Source organism: Coffea eugenioides, chromosome 3 (assembly GCF_003713205.1).
Source record: "Coffea eugenioides isolate CCC68of chromosome 3, Ceug_1.0, whole genome shotgun sequence".
NCBI classification, from domain to species: Eukaryota; Viridiplantae; Streptophyta; class Magnoliopsida; order Gentianales; family Rubiaceae; genus Coffea; species Coffea eugenioides.
In genome coordinates, this window is record NC_040037.1 from 12161187 (window position 1) to 12181292 (window position 20106).

At 34.7% G+C, this 20106-nt stretch overlaps 3 protein-coding genes across 4 annotated transcripts; 1 reads left to right on the forward strand and 2 right to left on the reverse strand.

Moving 5' to 3' along the window:
* The first annotated feature begins 1893 nt into the window (after positions 1-1893).
* LOC113764564 (70 kDa peptidyl-prolyl isomerase-like) lies at positions 1894-6567 on the forward strand. Of its 2 annotated transcripts, none has more exons than XM_027308492.1 (13): positions 1894-2306; positions 2767-2853; positions 3147-3407; positions 3508-3582; positions 3660-3740; positions 3813-4007; positions 4093-4179; positions 4359-4534; positions 4628-4750; positions 4840-5114; positions 5403-5523; positions 5646-5685; positions 6166-6567. In XM_027308492.1, exons 1-13 carry the CDS (start codon positions 2108-2110, stop codon positions 6303-6305), a joined length of 1860 nt encoding a protein of 619 aa, XP_027164293.1. In that variant the 5' UTR covers positions 1894-2107; the 3' UTR covers positions 6306-6567. The 2 variants fall into 2 exon arrangements, with proteins under 2 accessions (XP_027164293.1, XP_027164294.1); XM_027308493.1 differs by having other exon boundaries at positions 5646-5709; positions 6166-6254.
* Positions 6568-6720: 153 nt separating this feature from the next.
* Positions 6721-9420, reverse strand: LOC113766051 (receptor-like protein EIX2). The gene has a single exon (XM_027310278.1). The coding sequence runs from the start codon at positions 9418-9420 to the stop codon at positions 6721-6723; it is 2700 nt and encodes an 899-aa protein (XP_027166079.1).
* A 1966-nt stretch (positions 9421-11386) lies between these two features.
* LOC113765022 (40S ribosomal protein S8-like) lies at positions 11387-14267 on the reverse strand. Its single transcript, XM_027309073.1, has 5 exons — positions 14158-14267; positions 13995-14067; positions 12684-13014; positions 11772-11947; positions 11387-11690 (listed from the first exon to the last, which is right to left on the reverse strand). Exons 1-5 carry the CDS (start codon positions 14159-14161, stop codon positions 11609-11611), a joined length of 666 nt encoding a protein of 221 aa, XP_027164874.1. The 5' UTR covers positions 14162-14267; the 3' UTR covers positions 11387-11608.
* Between the last annotated feature and the right edge of the window lie 5839 nt (positions 14268-20106).

Below are 20106 nucleotides of genomic sequence, written 5' to 3' on the forward strand. Positions count from 1 at the left end.
AATCAACCTCATTTGAGCCAATGCAGTTTTGATTTATCTCACTTCCCTCCCTCAAAAAATGTTGTGGCATGTAACTATCCCTTCATTGCTCAGTGGCCACCAAAAAGGGACTAAAGTCCCTCTTTAGATTGTAGGTATGAGGTTAGAACTCTATTTGCAGTAAAAAAAAAATTCAAAGGAAGTGTCAGAACACCCTTTTGGTGTAGTAGGTTCTTATTTCTATTAGCCCCTTATACATAACCTCTTTAGGCTCTCCTCCCCCAAGATTAGGATAGATTAAGTTATAGAAATGTTATCAAAAAGGGACTTCTTTGGACTGTAGGTCACGGTTTGAACCTTACATGCTTTGAAAAAAATTCAAAGGAGGTGTCAGAACATCCCTTTGATCTAGTAGATTCTTATACCTATTAGCCCTTATACATAATCTCTTCAGGCTCCACTCCTAGATTAGGATAGATTAGATTATAGAAATGTTATCGTTGCCATAAAAAAAAAATGTAACTACCCTTTCATTTTCTCCAACTATTCACATAAACTTCCCTTTCATATATTCTGTCCACAATTGCTTAAAAACAATTAATGTACTTTAGTGCTATATTTTAGTATTCGATTTGCTAGGAGACAGATTGGTCAAGTAATCATGCTAGTTAATTTTATAATTCACGTGATTGTCTTTTGTCATAGGGACTAATCACAATAGGTAGAAATTCAAAGTCTAATTGCCATATTCTTGAGCATAACACAATAGATAGAATTTTGCAAATTTGTTATTTTTAGTACACATTTATCGTGCCAATCATGCGGATTTCTGTCGTGCTGGTCCATTTTTAATAATTTCGTTAATGAAATTCACTTTTTATATAAAAAAATATTGGATTTATCTTATGGAAAGCCAGGCTTCCTCCTCTTAAAAAAAAAAAAAAGTCTTTTGCAAGAAGAGGGGAATATATGCCATTTCATAGAACCAAAAGAACTAAAAAAAATAGTAATTGAAAATTACTATCTTTGAAAAATACATACTCTCTTTATTACTATAATTATGCAAAGAGACATCGGGAAATAACAATTCCCATACCAACAATATTGTTTGAAAACAAGGCAGTATTTGATATTGGCATTTTCTTTGATTTTTTTTAATTATGCGAACGACAAATATAAGGCTGTATCTCACGTCTATTACAATGACCTAAATTTCTATCAAGTTCTAATTTGAATGATATTCCATAGTATTTATGTCTTTTTACATGATGAAGAAAATCCAAAGTGCCAATATCAATCCCCTTATGTAAAAATACACTGTAGTCTTGCCAAAAAGAGAAAAAGAAAACCTGGCCATTAAATTCACAAAGAACAAGGAAAAAAAAAAAGAGAATGCTCTTTTAGTTAGTACAAAAGAACAGGCAAAAAAATATATGAAAGAATAACAATAACTTATAACAAATCTCTCAAAAACGAAAAAAAGAACTTGCAACAAATCAGATTAAAGGTACGTTTGCTAAAATTGAAATCTAAAGTCTAAAATCTAAAAGTTATTAAATTGTTAAATATTAAAATTTTAATATTTGAACGTATTTAATATTAAGTCATGAGTGAGCAATTTATCATTTTTTTAGAACAAATTTTACTTAAACAATTCAGACCAGTTAACTAATTAATATATTCTATTTTTTGTTACAAAATACGTCTCAACATATTAAGGCCGAAATATATTAAATTTAGTTTAAATAAAATATTAAATTGAATTATTAAATCAGCCTTAATCCTTTTTATTGGGGTTATTATTGAATTTAACAAGATTAATGATTCCCTCCCAAAATCTGGAATCATCCTTTTCATTGACTGTCATGACTACCCATTGGCACCAAAGTCTTCGGAACTCTCCAGACTCCCTCTTGTTCACCACACTCTAACAATAGATCCCTTAATATTTATCCAGTCCTAGAACTCTCTAGACCTCCCCAACTCAATTAAACTCCTAGTATTTAAATTCTGAAAGATCCAAAACCCTTTGTCTGCGGAAAAGTATTCAGCCTTCAGTTGTCTCTTGCATTTTCTTGCTACCTAGTACTCTGGTAATTTGAAATCTTCTACCACATTTTTACAAGAAATGGATGATGATTTTGATTTTCCATCAGCTAGCAATGCTGCTGATGAGATGGGGATGGATGAGGAATTGGACTTGCCTGAGACCAACCCAGTAATTAAAGTTGGGGAAGAGAAGGAAATTGGGAAGAATGGGTTGAAAAAGAAGCTGACTAATGAAGGTGAAGGCTGGGAGAATCCCAGTTCTGGGGATGAAGTTGAAGGTAAGGTTATCAGCTGTTTTGGCTCATTAAATCCTATTGTAGTTGAAATTAGTCATATTCATCTGCCCATTAATCAATTTTTATCTAGATTGTTAATGGGTTGACTTTCATTTTGGCTTGATTATGCTGCATGATTCTCAAAGTTGGGATCTTTATGGTGTATAAGACCCCAATTGGGGTTATTTGGACCGTTTCTGGAAAAGGGTTCTTCTTAAAGTTTGAATGAATTGAAGAGTTTGTCATGTAAACTGCTTAGAAATTAAGATAATTTTATTAAGTGTGAGGAACCTCAATCAACAGTTTGGTATTGCTTTTGACGAAATGGGCATTACTTCTTGTTCTCAGTTAGGTGTTGGCTATTTGATGAATGAAATGATTTTTTGATTTGAGGGAGTTTCATCCACTGTATCATGCTGATAATGTTTTTTTTTTTTTTGATGGTTTGATGTTGATTGTGCAGTGCATTATGTGGGCACTCTGCTTGATGGAACTCAATTTGATTCGAGCCGTGACAGGGGAACTCCATTCAAGTTGAAGCTTGGCCAAGGTAAAGACTAGCTAAGTTCGGTTGAAGTTCAAGGATCAATAGTAATTTGAAGTTTAATATGACAGTTGTTTAGTCTTTTCATCCCTGCTGACAATGCAATTTGCCCTGTTTTAATCAGGTCTTAGTTTGTCCAGTTTGGATTATTGGACAGTACAAGAAGATAAAAGAACACTCTTACATTTTAGGCAATTACCAGCCTGCCAGCAAATATGTTGTTAATAAACATCTGGAGTAGGTCTATAATTGAAAAGGCTTCTATTTGATTGTGGCATTTTGATTTTTACCTAATGCAGGACAAGTTATCAAAGGTTGGGATGAGGGTATTAAGACAATGAAAAAGGGTGAGAAGGCCCTCTTCACCATCCCTCCTGAGTTGGCCTATGGGGAGTCTGGATCACCTCCAACAATACCTCCTAATGCCACTCTGCAGTTTGAAGTTGAGTTGCTTTCTTGGACTAGTGTGAAAGATATATGCAAAGATGGTGGAATATTCAAGAAAGTACTTGTTGAAGGAGAGGGTTGGCAGAATCCTAAAGATCTTGATGAAGTTTTTGGTGCGTCAATCATCTATCATTTCTGTTATAATTGTTTTCATGGCTTTCATTGGATGACCTTGGGTTGTTAAATTTGCTAAATGTTCTCCTTCTCTTGCAGTCAAATATGAGGCACTACTTGAGGATGGAACTCTTATTTCCAAATCGGATGGAGTTGAGTTCACTGTGAAAGATGGTAATATGTTGTCCTCATTAACCTTCTTCCTTCTCCAGTTTTCCAGGGACGCTTGTAAAAGTTTGATCTGCTTGCAGGTTTCTTCTGTCCTGCTTTAGCAAAAGCTGTTAAAACAATGAAGAAGGGTGAAAAAGCTCTCTTAACTGTCAATTCACAATGTAAGTTAGCTTTCTGCATCCTAGATTGGCTTGCAATTTGTCCTTTGGGTTGCTGACTGTTGGTTATTGCAGATGCGTTTGGAGAGAAGGGAAGGCCTCAAGTTGGTGATGAAATTAGTGTTCCACCGAATGCTTCACTTCAAATTAATCTTGAATTGGTTTCATGGAAAACTGTGTCCGATGTTACCAATGACAAAAAAGTGTTGAAGAAGATCCTGGAGGAGGGAGAAGGATATGAGCGCCCAAATGATGGCACAGTTGTGAAAGGTAAACTGCAGAGCAAAAATGTAAACTCTTTGCAGTGATCCACCATTGGAATTTTCATTCTAAATTATCTTTTAGTGTTTGGCAGTGAAATTGACTGGAAAGCTGCAGGACGGAACTGTTTTTGTAAAAAAGGGACATGATGGAGAAGAATTTGAGTTCAAGGTAGATGAAGGTAATTGGTCATTCACCTAATGCAACCTACAACTTATAAGGCTCTAGCTGCCTTTAATATTTCATACGGTACTATTTTACTATTTTTCACTCTTATCAGCAAACAATATGTGGCCATGTATTGTATCCTTTTCTACTTGTTCAGTTGTGTTGAACTTACCTTTTGCTGTCTGTCTGCAGAACAAGTCATTGAAGGACTTGATAGAGCTGTAAAAACAATGAAAAAGGGTGAAATGGCTCTTGTAATTGTTCAACCCGAATATGCTTTTGGTCCATCTGAGTCACAACAAGAGCTGGCTGTTGTTCCTGCAGATTCAACCCTATACTATGAGATTGAGATGGTCTCCTTTGTCAACGTGAGTGAGCACTTTTCTCTGCACACAAAGATGTTTGCCTTTCAAGCATCTGGATGAGGTTTTGACTATTGTTACATTTACTACTTACCATAGGAGAAGGAATCTTGGGACATGAATGCCCAAGAGAAAATTGAGGCTGCTGGGAAGAAAAAGGAGGAAGGGAACGTATGGTTCAAGGCAGGAAAATATGCGAGAGCCTCTAAGAGATATGAGAAGGTGCTGCACACTTCTGCAAAAAAATTCAAATCTCCTGTCCATGATTTTTATTTCAAATGTCCTTAAAAGGCTTCTTTTATTGTGCTCAGGGTGTGGGCTTCGTAGAATATGACTCATCTTTCAGCGATGAGGAGAAGCAACAGGCTAAATTGCTCAAGATCAGTTGCAATTTGAACAATGCAGCTTGTAAACTGAAACTAAAAGACTATAAAGAGGCAGTGAAATTGTGCACAAAGGTCTTGGATATTGATAGCAGGAACGTCAAAGCACTTTATAGAAGGGCCCAAGCATACATCCAACTTGTTGAACTAGAATTGGCAGAACAGGACATAAAGAAAGCTCTTGAAATTGATCCAGATAATAGGTATGAGTTCCACAGATCTGTTGTAATGTATTAAAATGAACATTTTTGTAAAAAATTCATTTTCTTTGATCTAAATATGATTTATATACTATATGTCAAACTTGAACCAGTATGTTATTCTTTCATGGCATATATATCTGAGATTAGCCTAAAATATCGGTAGATACAGAAGGAAGCAAAATGGCAAGAAAATACATGTAGTTATGATCAGCTTAAAAGCATGTTTTATGTTCTGTGTTTTACTATTTGTTTCTAATGCCTTGCATGATTGGGAACGTGGATGGCCAGGGATGTAAAAATGGAGTACAAAATCCTGAAGGACAAAGTGAAGGAATACAACCGGAAGGATGCACAGTTCTATGGTAGTATATTTGCCAAGATGAGTAAACTGGAGCAACAAAATTCTAGTGTAAGTCATTGAGTTACTGATAAGGTTTTCTTTTAATTCGTCAGAATGTAATCTTATAGTGGTAAACTAATCATGTTCTAACTACTTGTTGCTAATCTAATGAATGCGTTGTTGAAATGCAGAGTGCAGAAAAAAAAGAGGCAATGCCAATGGCCATTGATAGTAAGGCCTAAAAGTTCATCTCTAGTAATATCTTCTCTTTTGTTCTCTTCTCTAAAATGTGCAAGCATCGAGTCTGTACTTAGATATAGCATACCTTGTGTCATCATAGAGAGTAATAAAAAGAGTTGTCTGTCTCTGAGGTGTCGAGTGAGTCCCTTGTACTAGAAAATTGGTATATCATTCGTGTCGAAGCATGTTTGATATGCTTAATCAAGTGACCATGGCAAATCTCTCTCTCTCTCTCTCTCTCCAGCATATTCTATCTTCACAGCACCTCTGAAACTTACCACTTTTGTTTAGTTCACTGAAAAACTATAATGACTATGAAGCAGCAAGATAAAAAGCACCTATAACGATGGTGCTTCAACATATGTCATATATTGTATCCTTCTGTATATTGAAATGCATGTGTAAAATGTATTTGATTGCCAATTTCTTCAATGCCTATATTGACTTAAGATAAAACTTTGTTCCATAAAGGGGCAGTACATTTAAGGGCAGTATCCAGCGTCAGCGCAAAAACAAGGGATTGCTGGTCTGCTATGATAACTGCAGTAAAGGCAGGCCTTAGGAGCATTTCTACCCGGCTAAATGCCCCTGTCAAGAGCAAAACATCATAACAAGGAGCATAATCTCAGGTTTAGCTGAAATATCTAGTAATGCTTGTTTGTAAGGTCATACAATTGAATGCTTTCTGTAAGGCCATAAGGTTACTGTTGTAAGCTTGAAAACAATTTCTGTAAAATATCAGATGAATCTGAAAGGACGATGTGTAACAAAATGGGACACTATGCCTCCCTGCTAAACAGGGAGCAGAATGACAAGCTCAGACTTGTAGAACTATGCTTTTAACTGTAATAAATACAACCAGTTTTACAAACATTATAGATGTACTATTATGGTGCTCAGAGCAAAAAAGTACTTGTACTATAAGATTCTAATCTGTTAAATCTTCTCTTATCAGATAGATTGCCTCAATACAACACTAACACAAGAAACTCTGACAGAACAACTGAAGCCTCAAACTGCTATAGTTTATCCTAGAACTTTAAGCAGGCATTGTCTCCAGAAAGTTGTCATCACCAAACTTCCACAAAATCCCAATGCATATCCCAATCCTGTTAAAAAGAAGAGCCAAAATTTTTCATGCATTTTTTCGTTCTTGTCATCATCAATCTGTCCTTTCCCATTGCTGTTTTGGCCAGTGAGGATCTGGCATTTTGTAGGCAATGGTTCCCCACAAAGTCCAGGATTACCACCATAAATAGAGGGATCTTGAAATGTAAGGAACTGGTTGGTTGATGGAATTGGTCCAGATAAGTTGTTATGAGACAAATTCAAAAAGTTTAATGAGGTCATGTGAGACATGGCAGGAGGAATACTACCAGAGAGAGAGTTCCATGAGAGGTCAAAAGTTTCCAACAGGCCTAAACTGCCAATCTTTTTCGGTATCTTCCCTGTGAACTGGTTTCTAGATAAATTTAAGGTTCCCAGAGCTAAGAGATTGCTTACCTCTTCTGGAATGTCTCCTTGCAAATGATTGCTTGAAAGATCAATAATGTTCACAAGCTTAAGTGTTTTTGTGTACGCCATTTCTCTCCCTTTCACAACCAATTCTACTTGAGGTATAAATGCATAAGGTACATCTGGTGGTACTTTGTGGTACAACATCACATCATGGAAGCCACTCAAATTGCCCAAACAGATAGGAAGATGTCCTGATAGATCATTGTCTGCAAAGTCCAAGACATGTAGCATCTGAAGACTGCACAACTCCTGAGGTATGCTGCCTATGAACTTATTGTTTCGCAACCTTAGCACTGTGAGTGAGGTTAGCCTTTCTCCAATCCATCTTGGTATTTTCCCGGAAAATCTATTGTCTCCAAGATCAAGCAGACTCAAGTATGTAGAGTTTATTGTTGTTCCGAATGGGAGTTCTCCGGAAAGATTGTTCCCATTCAATTTCAACCAGAGAATGTAAGTTGGTAAAAACATTGAACTAGGAAGATTGCCTGAAAGGTTATTCATTGACAGATCAATAATTAAGAGAGCTTGTGAGTTCCCCCAGTTATCATGGATTTCTCCAGAAAATTTGTTGTTTGACAAATACAGCTCAGTCAAATACTTCATCTTCCCCATGGAGAAGGGTATCTCACCATTCATAAAGTTACCTGACAGATTAAGGTAAGTCATGTATGGCATTTGTTCACCAATGTTCTCCGGGATCGATCCTGATATCGAATTGTTGGCCAAACTCAGATATGACACATTGCTCCATAAAGGAAGAGGGCCTTCGAACCGATTTGAGCTGAAGTCCACCCATGCACCCCTTGGAAATTCCAGTGATTTCGGGAGCACTCCAGCTATCCGGTTATCAGAGATATCTAACCTGATTATTTGAGGGGTTAATTCCCAAAACCAATTCGGTACAGTTTCTGAGAGGCCTACCCCTTGAAGATAGAGTGTGGACAGTTGCTTTTGAGTCTTCAGCCAAGTTGGGAATCTATCACCAATTTGGTAATTGGTGATTCTCATGAATTTTAGATTGAAAGGAGGAATCCAGTCGTTGCTCACATTTAAGAAAAGCTGTTTGCTTGAAGATGATAGAGCCAGAGTTTCCAAATTATTTAGCCTGTGAAAATGTTTCTGGGATAGAGAACCTTCTCTGGAATCCTGAAAGAGATACAAGTGCTTTAATCCTGTTAACTCTCCAATGCTTTCTGAAATCGAACCATTTATCGGATTGTAACTGAGGTCTAATACCTCCAAGCTCCTCAAACTTCCTATTGATGCTGGAATAGAGCCTGAGATCAAGTTGTTTGAAAGGTAAAAGTACCTTAGTTCCTTGAAGATTTGTAAATGATCTGGTAGCTGTCCACTTAGTTCATTATAATGTAAATAGAGTGCCTCTAAGCTACCATTGCTGGGAGATAGGCCAGCAAATAGTTTGCTTATATGGCCTTCAACGTTGTTGTATGATAGATCAATCTCAGAAAAGGTAGTGAGATTAGAGAACCACTGAGGTATGGTGGAGTCTATGTCATTGAAGTACAGGTTCAGGACAGACAGGGAAGTGAAATTCAAAGTGGATAGAGTTTGGGGAATGTTGCGAAGCTCACAGGATTCTAGTCTCAATTCTGAAAGACAAGGAAGCATGTTAACAGCTTGAAGCCAGTGATCAGATGCCAAACTAAGGTTGACATATCCCATGTTGAGGTGTTTCAAAGAAGAAAGACCTTGGAGCCAGTGCAAATCAGAAACAAGTGCTCTCAGATCATACAAATCAAGATACTGCAGGTTTGACAGGTTTCCAAGATGGGAAGGAACTAGTCCCTCAAAAGATGCATAAGAGAGATTGAGGTAACTCAATTCCTCAAACGAGCCTAAAAATTCTGGAATAAGGCTCCCCTGGAAATTATTCATGCTCAAGTCCAAGTAGTTTAAATGCTGCAACTTAAGCAAAGAAGGACTAATCTTACCACCCAAGCACGAAGAATTTTCAGTGAGGATAGCAGTTTCACCTTCTTCATAACACTCCCCATTTCTAAGGTCAAGCCTTGCTACATTACCTGTTTTGTTGTTGCAGGTTACACCAGGCCATGCACAGCAGTCTTCACCAGTCCAGGATGCAAGCCGATTTGAAGGATCTATTAGAGCTTCTTTAAAAGTGATGATTGCTTCCCTTTCAACTGGGATGCATCCAGTAGTTGCATGGTATTGAAGGCTAGTTACCATAGGCAATAACGAGAGGACAAGAGAGAGAATTTGGACCAAAATGCTTGTCATCCTTCTTTGCTGGTTATTGATGGTTCTACAAATTTTCTGAATGCAAACGTGCCAAGAAAATTTCACCATCTCATCTTCAGGTAAAGAGGAAGACTTAAACCTCAAGAAGCACTAAAGTCATAACAATAATTTGAGAGCACAAGAAAATCTGCTCTATTAGACCATAGCAGTGTTTTTTGACTTGCAAGATGACAAAAAAAAAAAAAAAAAGGAATTCAATTACCCAATAACTTGGAAATTGGAATGCTAAACAATTTGACCAAGTCAATAACAGATGGCAACATAACATTCAGAACTTCACATTGCGGGAATGCAAATCCTTAACGCAAAAGAAAGCGCGTACTTCCCTTTTAAACATTACATCCTGACCATGACGGTAAATGAATTGAATCGAATCGAGTTTTGACTTAATTGAGTCAAACTTTGACTCAATTTTACCAAACTCAACTTCGATGAATTCTCAACATAAACCTTGTCGTGCACGAACTTATGTTTAAAAATTTTATTTTTTAAAAAAATGAATAAAATAGTAATTTTTTCTTAATAAATAATAAAATATTAGAAATATATACATAATTTCACTAAATATATATACACACACATAATTGAATCGATTCACGAATTAACAAGTTGAATTTTTCTATATTTGAACTCGACTTAAGCTCAATGTTGACCGAACTTCAGTCGAATTTTAACTGAGTCGGCTCACAAGTACTCAAAAGCGACTTGATTCGTTTGCAGCCAATTTAACCCGCTTTCCCTGCCTTGCTTTTGGTTTGAAAAAACAAAAGAACAAAATTGGGCTTTGCGATCGTAATTGCGTGATGAAACAGAACACTTGGTTCTACTGTGTTAATTTCCAGCATAGTTTAGATTTGAAATTCAATTAATTATAGTCCCGAATGCCTGAGTTCATAATTTATGCCAATAGTCCAATTTTTACTCTCTATTTAATCCAAAGTTCACAATTATAATCCAATATAACAATAGTTCACAATTTAATTATAATCCAAAGTTGTATCTCTTATTTTACTTTCTATTTACAATTTTTTCAATAATGTATACTAATATCTGTCAAATGCCCACAACGCGTGAGATTTGGATGGGATAAATCCTATTTCAACAAACTCGAAGCCATATGTTGGAGCCTGACCTTTCTGGAAATTGTGCACTTTCATTAGACCTCAAGAAAATTACTTCAAAGCTGGAGTTAAGAGCAGTATCATATTTCCTTACATCTGGAAGTCTAAACCACAAAGACAAGAAAATCGAACAGGAAATAGAAAAATCATTTCCAAAAGATGGTTATTCCTAATTGCAATTTTAATTGCAATAATGCACTCTTATACTATTAATAAACCACACCACTCAGAATAATTGCAACCCGAACAATCTCTAGGATGATAACCAGAAGTACATCCTCTGGCAATTATGAATTATTTAAGCAAACAGGACCAAGAAACAATAGCCCACATGAAGAACTAAATCCTGTCAAGTCTCACTTTTCTTTTTCCTAGAGAAGGGACCTAAATTGTTATATGCCAAAATGTTGTATTACATAACTGGCATCTAGAAATAGATAAATATCGTCCACCCCGTCCTTCAACAGCCCTCCATGCATTATATGTTCCAAAACTCAAAAACGAATAGCTTCTAACACGCGTGACACGAGAACGTACTGATTTCTATAAGCTCAAGAGTTGACAGCTCGTTAGCCAAAAGTAAAAGATTCAACAAACTAATACTAGGCCTTTGGCACTAAATGCCACTTCATGTGGCAGCCTTAATTGGCTTTCTTCGATGAAATCTCTACTCACATCGAGACCCCCTCTCCTTCCCCTTAGATTATATTAGATTAGGTTATACAAATTCTATCGTTGTGACAAAAAAAAAAACTAGATTATTGTGCATGAGATTTTGCAGAACCATGTACCCTCAACAAAAATTTAACAGCAAATCGCAACTTCAGTACACATAGTCTAGGTTCTAGCCAGTAAATATCAAAACTTTTCAGTTCAATATTTGGTTACATATGGCGCACAAGTACTGGAAGAGAAAGCAAGTGAATGATGCCATCAAAAGCGTCTAAAGCTACTACTGCATCTGATACAGCAAAGAGCTCAGGAGTATCAGCAGCTTAGGCAGTACCAGTACTCTTACCCTTCTTCCTCTGGATCTTCTTCATATAAAATTCCAGTTCCTTTCCTTCCAAGATATATCTGCGGAGGAAGTTCAAAGAATAAGATAACGCAGACAATATATAAAGTCCCACAAGTTACACAATGCCAGATAATACTAACCCATCCGCTCTTCCACACTGACCCGGTCGGGAAGAAATGCAAGCCAACAACCTACCAGATCCAAATTGTTCTTCAATGTGGGCATCAAGCTTACGCTCTTTCTGGCGCTTCTCAATCTTCCTGAGAACATGGTTACTTTTCTTGGTTTCCTCAGTTGCTGCAGCACCTTCACCTTCCTGCTCATCCACCACAAACATTAAAAAGAAGAATAGAGAAAATCACACTAACAAAACTCTATTACACGTACAAGTCATTGTGTCTCACTTTGTTATCAATCATAGGCAAGACACAACTCTCATCTAACCACATTAAAAAACCTTTGATATGATGTTAATTCCCCAAATACACAAGTACGGATTCCCATGAAAAGGGGAGGGAGAAGCATATGAACCAGCAAGGAACAGCACTGACCACGAGTTGCAGAACAACAAGCATACTACACACTGAGGGAAAGAAAAAGAAAATTATGCAATCATAGATCAGCCAGTAACTACCTCACAGACCATGAATTCCTAGCATGGTAATAATAGCCATGTCAGTATCTTTTCCATCTATGTCCAGGCCAACCAGGACTAAAATATCGTATCAGCATCTATGACATAATCTATTCAACCATATAATGCAACTAGGGCATAACATAAATCGTAGGGATAAAAGATTCGATGAGGGTTGTGAAGCAATTATGTCAAACAATCTAACAAAGCAAGTCAACAATCCAATGCAGAAAAAATAGCTATTCTGGGTCAGACTAAACCTTCAGAAGCTCTCGTCAGACTTAGCAGCATAAAGATAGAGCATGTGGCAATGTTTGATATTATAGTGGTTTGTTTTGGATTAAGTTGTGGTAGCCGCAACCAGGTGGAATCAAATATCAACTACTTGGCTGCAAAACAAAAGGACAACAGATAATACCTCTCCTTCCTTCTTCACAACCACTGCCTTCTTCTTCCTGCCAATATCAACACCATAGTGCTGAAGGTACCATTGCTTGAATGGGGCAGCATCCACCTGAACAATGGCACTTTTCACTAGGGTTTGAGTTCTCACAAGTTCATTGTTAGAGGCATTGTAGACGACATCAAGGATACGAGTTTTGCGGGTGACAGCTTCACTTCCCCAAGAATAGTTTCCAGTATCCAATCTGAGAGCCCTCCACTTGACATTGCCCCCTCTCACTCGGATTCTCCTCACTGTCTTGTCGCTTGACAGTTTAGTATTTGCAGCTTGACGACCAAGCTCATACCTATTAAATTTCAAAGGTAAATGGGAATAAATTTTGTAGGATAAAATCTCAAGACCTATATATCACCCACAAAGAATTCATTTGACATGAAATCTCACAAGATGGTCTCATTGCATGCAACCAGCTATACTTGTACACTAGTAAATACAATTTGTAGTTCATTTACCTCATATCAATCTGCAACTTAGAAATTTCGATGTGTCACTCTCCTTTTGAAACAAAACTACGTTTTTTATTTTATGAGTGAACCAGTTCGACATTATTCTGCTTTATCCTTGAAGTGCACCTTTTTGTCATTCTATTCACCTATCCATTGAATAGATTACAATCACCCCAATTAGAAAAAAAAAATCAAAATAAAAATAGCTATTGGTGTATAACTTCCAAAATTTGATAAACATTTCCCGATGGTTTTGCATTCCTTTTGCATTCAACACCATATGAAATCTCACCTCAGTCAATTACTACTTTGAAAAAAAAAAAAAGAGATCCACCTTGCAAGCTAATATACATGAAAACCACTGCGATAACAATTCATACTCCAACTGAAAGTCTATGGGCAATGAAACTAAATCATCTGTTAACAAATGAAAGTCTCAATCAGATTGGTATTTCTAAACAGAAATTTAATGAAAATAACTACTTCCCAATCCATCTCGTAAAATCTTTATGCAAAACTACAACTCCACAACTAATTAAAAGTATCCAAAATTCGTCATCATTTCCAATCCCCTGTATTAATAATATGCTTTTCCATAAAGTCATCACTTTTTCTTTTGCACAAATGTTTTCACCATAAATTCTTTAAAATAAAATAACAAACAGATCGATCCCCAGCAAAAGAACAAAAAAGAAACAGAAACAGAAAAAAAACCTCTCCTTTACAGAAATCTCACAGCAATAAAAAAGAAAAAAAATGAAGAGTTAAAATAGAAAAAATAATTTTAATCCAAATCCTTGAAATGCAATCATAATCTTACTTTCTCTTCTTCCTCCAGGCCTTCTTCTTGCCACCAGTGGCACGTCTCTTGTGCATAGAATCACGTGAAATACCTGTTTCCAGTATTACCCATAAATTTATCGCTATAAACTTCACAGGAATCAGACAAAGAAAGCGATAAATGGAGATTTCAATTAGCTAACCCATGTTGACAGCGGCGGTGGCGGTGCTCCTCCCACTAGTGCTGTAAACCAGGCGGCGGCGGGGGGTCTGAAGGCGCCTCTCTCTTACGCTTTCTATAAGAAGACTGGAGGGTTTGGGCTGAAACCCTAAATCTATAGGCTTCTTTCTGAAGATGGGTACTTTCGTCTTTTTACTCAGGCAGATGTCTTAGGGGTATTGTTGTCATTTAATTCAATCTATTTCTTTTCCTTTTTTTTTTATGTTTCTGTCGTGATGTAATGTTTCATCCCCTTTTGGCTCTGTTTGGATTGTAAATTATTTGAGATATTTTTACTGTAGCACTTTTTGTGATGTGATGTATGTGAAATAAAAAGGTAATTGGGAAGATAAAAAGGTATGTTGGAAATTGTAACGATGATGTAAGCAAATAAATTTTGGCTAATAATTCTCTATCCAAATTTGTTTGCCAAGTTTTTAAGAAAAATTGTTGCTGAGATCCATTCCCTTTTGTTTGTACATATTTTTAAACTCCTTATCAAGCTTTTCAAAATCGGAATCCTATGTTTGGATTGCGATGATTTGATTGTGATGATTTGAGAAAAAATAATTTGTTTTACAAATTCTAATATATTTTTTATTTTTTCAATTACCTTTTTAACATATATTTTTTCATGATTTCAACTGCATCCCAACCTTTTTCTTCACTAAATGAACAATTTTAACCTATTTTCCTCTCACCTCTTATTGATTAAACTAGATAAAAAGATAAAATTGTAGTTAAAAAAGATAGATTTTTTTATGTTTAGATTGTCTAAGTTTCTCAAAACCTATTGGTTGCGTGTGCAAGAATAACAACGCCCAAAATTTGCCCAAATTTTATGGCATTTTTCCTACTTTATTTTTACATAATCAGACATAAATGTTTTTTCCTTTCTTCTTGCCTTTTCCTGAATAAGAAATATGAAAAGGGCTGGAAAAGAATCAACTTGTATTTATTTTCATCTTCTAGTTTTCAAAAATCAACTTGCAAAAGAGCAAATGTGGAAGAATATTATAGTCTCTCTCCTAAATACATTTTTAAATACTATTTTTACCGAAAGGGGTTGATATGTTACAAAAGTTGTCATTCTAATGGTGCCAAGTGTGATTTTAGAAACTTTAGGAATGCTAGGTGTGATTAGGAAAAACCTCAAGGGAGATTTATGAAATTATCCCTATTATTATATTTATGATTTTTAAGTTTGCAATTCATATATATAGTAACAAATAATGTATTTCATGTGCAATCAATATAATGACATTATTGATTAAGGTTAAAATTGTGCTATATAAAGTATTTGGGGTAGTTTAGAAATTACATAGAAATTCAGAACTACGTGTAATATATTCAAAACGTATTTTGATTAAACTAAACAACTTGTTGTTTTTTTGTTGTAAATCCAAATTTAATTACAGTATAATATGCATAGCAAAGTTGACTTTATATGTATATAAATCATCTATCTATTTATTAATAAAATAGTTAAGCACCATAAATTTTGTTAACTATGATTTATTGATCGATTGTTACATCATTTTTTATATAATAGGAAAATTAAATATTACATTTATGATGAAATGTTTTAGATATATTTTAACTAATTGAAAAATCGGTACACGATAAACAAATCATAAAAGAAAATCTTGAGAATAGAAATTTATGCTAAAAACATGTATTTTGTGTTCAAATTTATAATCTACTACTTATCCAGTTAGACATAGCAAAAGTAGTTAATTCATTTCTAAAAACTCTAAACCATATTAATTTATCAAAATAAAGACAACAAGCACTGTCCTGAAGTGATAACCTATAGTAAAAATTATCTCTTCACTCTAGTGAAACATATGAATCAAATTTAAAGATTCATCAATCTTGTAGGTTTGGAATTCGGGTGATTTATTTACATGGATTTAAAGCCTCTAAATCTGGTTTGCAATGCAATAAATGACACTTAATTTCGAGTTTTCTACACAAAGATATGGTCAATCTAAAATTGTTACCTAATTTTTTGAAAAAGTAGGATTGTATCAGGATCTTAGGATTCTATGACTTGGTTCACGATCCTATCAATCTTGATAAATTAATGCCAAATTTAGATCCTAGTTATGATCCAGATTGTTATATCCTAACAATTATGCTTGTTGCTTTTCATTGATTTCGTCCTAATATTTACATACAGGAATATTTCAAGGGTAAATGACAAAAAGAGTCCTTCAGCCTTATCGCGAAACACATTGAGTCCTCCAAGTTCAATTTATGTTAATTAAAACCCGTCACACTTTTTCTAAATTATTATTATTCCTTAGATCACTTTATTATTTGGCTTCTTTAAGATCAACTAACTTCCTACAGATTATCCAAAACCTATTTTAACTTAGTATACATACCCATACCCTTTTTTTTTTTGCAATATACATACCTATAATTAAATATTCCATCATCAATTATAATATGAGGGCTTCAGCTGATTGTGATAACAAAACTAGTTGTTAAAATTCAAAATTTTAATAGTTTGACGTTGTTATTGCAATTGGACCCCCAACTTGGTGCTTTTGGGGATTCTTTTTTTTGAGTGGCGTTAGCTGATAAAGTTGAAATAGTAGTTCTAAAAGGAAGATCATGACTATAATTTGGAGTATATTTGGATTGTTATTATTACTACAATTGTGGGCAGATACGTTGACGATTTGCAAAAAAAAAAACATTGGAGGCATTGTTGGCTGCTAATAAGAAAGAAGTAGCAGTGGTAGGTCAATGAATGTGAGAATAGCTGATGATTTGCTACTTCCTAAATTTCATGTGATGTTTTGAGTGACTATCTCTAGATTTCATAATATAATTCTTTCAACTAAAATTGCCCATTTTAAATCAAATGTGGTTCAGAATAGTTAAGGACAATAGGTGACAAGGAAAGAGAAGAGAGATAGAGAGAGAAAGAGAGAGGAGAAGGGGATGCGAGAAAAAATGAGAGAAAGGAAGGAGAATGGGAGAAAAATGAGGAAGAGAAGGAAAAGAGGTGGTGACTAGTGGAGAAGACGGGAAATGAAGGGGGTAAGGGAGAAGTGGTAGTGAAGTGGAGAGAAAAATGAAAGAGAAGGAAGAGAAGGATCATAGGTAATGAGAGAGAGAGAGAGAGTAGAAGAAGAGGGAGGAGAAAGGAGAGAGGTTGCAAGTGACATAAATGGGGAGAGAGGAGAAGAATGGAAAGAGAAAGAAGAGAAAGAGGTGGTGCTTGGAGACTAGTGGAAGAAGAACAATTATGACCACCATCTTTCATAAACAATGTAAAAATATTTTAAAAACAATCTAAAAGTATCAATAGTTTTATAAAACAACTAATATGGTCAATAGTTTTAGACAAATGGTCCAAATAATACATTATCCAAATGCAAGTGACTTGCACGAATGTGCGTGCTTCATGTGTGTGTGAAATTATTCATTCAAATCTACCAATAAGGGAATAAAAGCAGAGGAAATTATACCAACATGAGTGTTGTAGGTGGCATTACTAGTAATGATACTGTTTGTGCAAAAGGATAGCATTAGGAAAAGAAAGGGATAATTTTGGGGGCTTTTCTAATAGGGTTTTAAATTTTAAACAAATACTGCAAATAATACACCATCTAAACACTAAAGATTAGATTTGTAGTAGAAGTTTCCATATGATTTTTGGCACAAGGATTTCAATATCTAGGTATATATAGGCACCTATAAGTCTTAACATGTTAACCTACTCAATTATCTGATGGATTATCACAAACCTTAACCATCCACTATCTATAGAATCACTACCTTTTTTTGATTAAAATATGGAGAAAGATCATTTAAATTAAGAATGACAATAAAAGTTATAATTTACCACTATCGAATTGCCTAAGGGTCAAATTCATGGCTTTTAAAGGTCATTACTATACCTACATTGAATTTTTGGGCTGAAAATCTAGCATACAATGTATATAAATAAACAATAATTATCAATTGGATCCTTTTTACTTAAGATTAACTTCCTTCCAAGCTACACCATATTTTGAAGCACAAATTTCTTATTATTCAAGTTTTCTATCACAATTGAGGAATTTGGTTACCCTATTTCAAAATTGATTATCTGAAAACATGTACGAATATTGACTTGTAATTTTCAAACCAAAAATTCTTAACTTTTTGGTACTATTTTACAGTCATATTGATCATATTTTGAAAATCAAGATACTCAACCAAATACATAACATAAGAAAACAAACTATCACTATTTCATATTAGCATGAAATTCACTCTTACAAAGTAACTGTGAATTTAAAAGTAATGTATTTATTTGATAAATTGGTAGTAAGATGTGGTAGTTAATATTCTTGATTCACATACTTGTAATTTGAATTATAAATGAGAATATTAGGGTGCTTCAAAATACAAAGAAAAGAGGAGCTTGATAGCAAAGTTGCTTCAAAAAGGAAGGAATGTAATTAAGTAACAAAAGGCTTGTATATTTGTCATTCATGCATCACCACACTACAAGAGAAAAACCTATGCCAACACCTATTAATAGCACTTTTGCTCAAATGCCATGTTTACTAAATTATAATGGCATTCGGAACTTTGCAGTTTACTAGGTATATTTAAAACGACGTGGTCTTTATCCTATTTTAAATAATTGGTAAATAGATGCTGGTAAACTCCACTTATCCTGACACTCATGTTTTAACACTTTTAATGAACTCTACATAAGACAATGTCGAATGCCTTTTATTACCTGATTTGCCTTTCAATATCGGTATTAAGCAGTAACACAACTCCGTTACTTTCATCTTTCTTTCTCACTCTTCATAGTTTATCCATGACCTATTGTAGATTTTTCATTCCACACAACTTTGTAGCCCTCCTCTTGCCAAATACTTATATCAATCTACGTATTTTAATCAATATTAGAGTAGTTTATAATGTTTTGTCTCATAAATTAGTTTTGAGTAACAATCAATTAGATGGATTTGTTAGGGTTCTTATAGGTGCAAAATTAAATGCAATGCATAATTTATGCAGTAAAATTGAATACTATATCTGTTATATATTGATCGTTTGTTGTTTTTTTAAACTTAATTCTTATTTTGGTTTGTTAATACTCTAGGGTATTATTGCCAAAAGGATGTAAGAGGTGAAGAAATAACTGATCGAGGAGGATAAATAGACGATAGTTGTGGACTTCTCAACATGGTGGGAACATTGTGAAACTAGAGAAGTGTGAAAAGTCAAGGCAAGGGTATGGATTCTTTTTACTCAATATTGAATTTCATTGTACCCTAATTAGATTCCGACCATTTAGCTTTTAACATTCTCAAAAAGAACAGGCTATATATTTTAGTCAAATAAATTATATACTATTCAATTTTAGAGAATTGGAGTAAACTAGAGCTTGAGAAGCATGGTTAAAAAATCATTTAGTTGTGCCATTCATCTCGCATGGTCACCTTCGTTACAACTTGTTTTTCTTGTGCCTTACTTCAATTTGCTTACTTTTATATTTCAATTTTGAGGATTAAGCCAAGCATGTATCTTAGAGGATAGTAAAGTGTTCTTTTAATTTTTCTTTTTTGCATTACCTCCAGTTCCTGTGTGTTAGAGTTGATTAGTTTCTGGTTGTTCATTTTAACTTTTTTTTTTAAAGTTTAACAAGATTACAAGATGATGGTCCTTTCGTGTTAATGTATTTATATTGTTTTTGTGAAACATTAATTGTTTCTGAAAATCTAATAGGATGTTGAATGAATAAAATTTACAACATTGAACATCTTCAACTTTAGTTGATGCAATTCATGACGTTTGCCTTTTACATATATGAATTTCATTCATACAGTCTAAGATAGTTCATTATATATGGTTATCATTTGATTCTAAGTTTATTTATGGTGATACGTTTTGTAACTTTCACGGATGAAAT

Coding starts and splice junctions, on each gene's coding strand:
- LOC113764564 (XM_027308492.1), top strand. CDS start 2,108: ATGGATGATGATTTTGATTTTCCATCAGCTAGCAATGCTGCTGATGAG. Junction 3,408..3,507: donor AGATCTTGATGAAGTTTTTG/GTGCGTCAATCA, acceptor CTTCTCTTGCAG/TCAAATATGAGGCACTACTT. Junction 4,008..4,092: donor TGATGGCACAGTTGTGAAAG/GTAAACTGCAGA, acceptor AGTGTTTGGCAG/TGAAATTGACTGGAAAGCTG.
- LOC113766051 (XM_027310278.1), bottom strand. CDS start 9,420: ATGGTAACTAGCCTTCAATACCATGCAACTACTGGATGCATCCCAGTT.
- LOC113765022 (XM_027309073.1), bottom strand. Junction 11,948..12,683: donor TTGTGAAGAAGGAAGGAGAG/GTATTATCTGTT, acceptor GTGGATGAGCAG/GAAGGTGAAGGTGCTGCAGC. Junction 11,691..11,771: donor CAGTGTGGAAGAGCGGATGG/GTTAGTATTATC, acceptor CTTCCTCCGCAG/ATATATCTTGGAAGGAAAGG.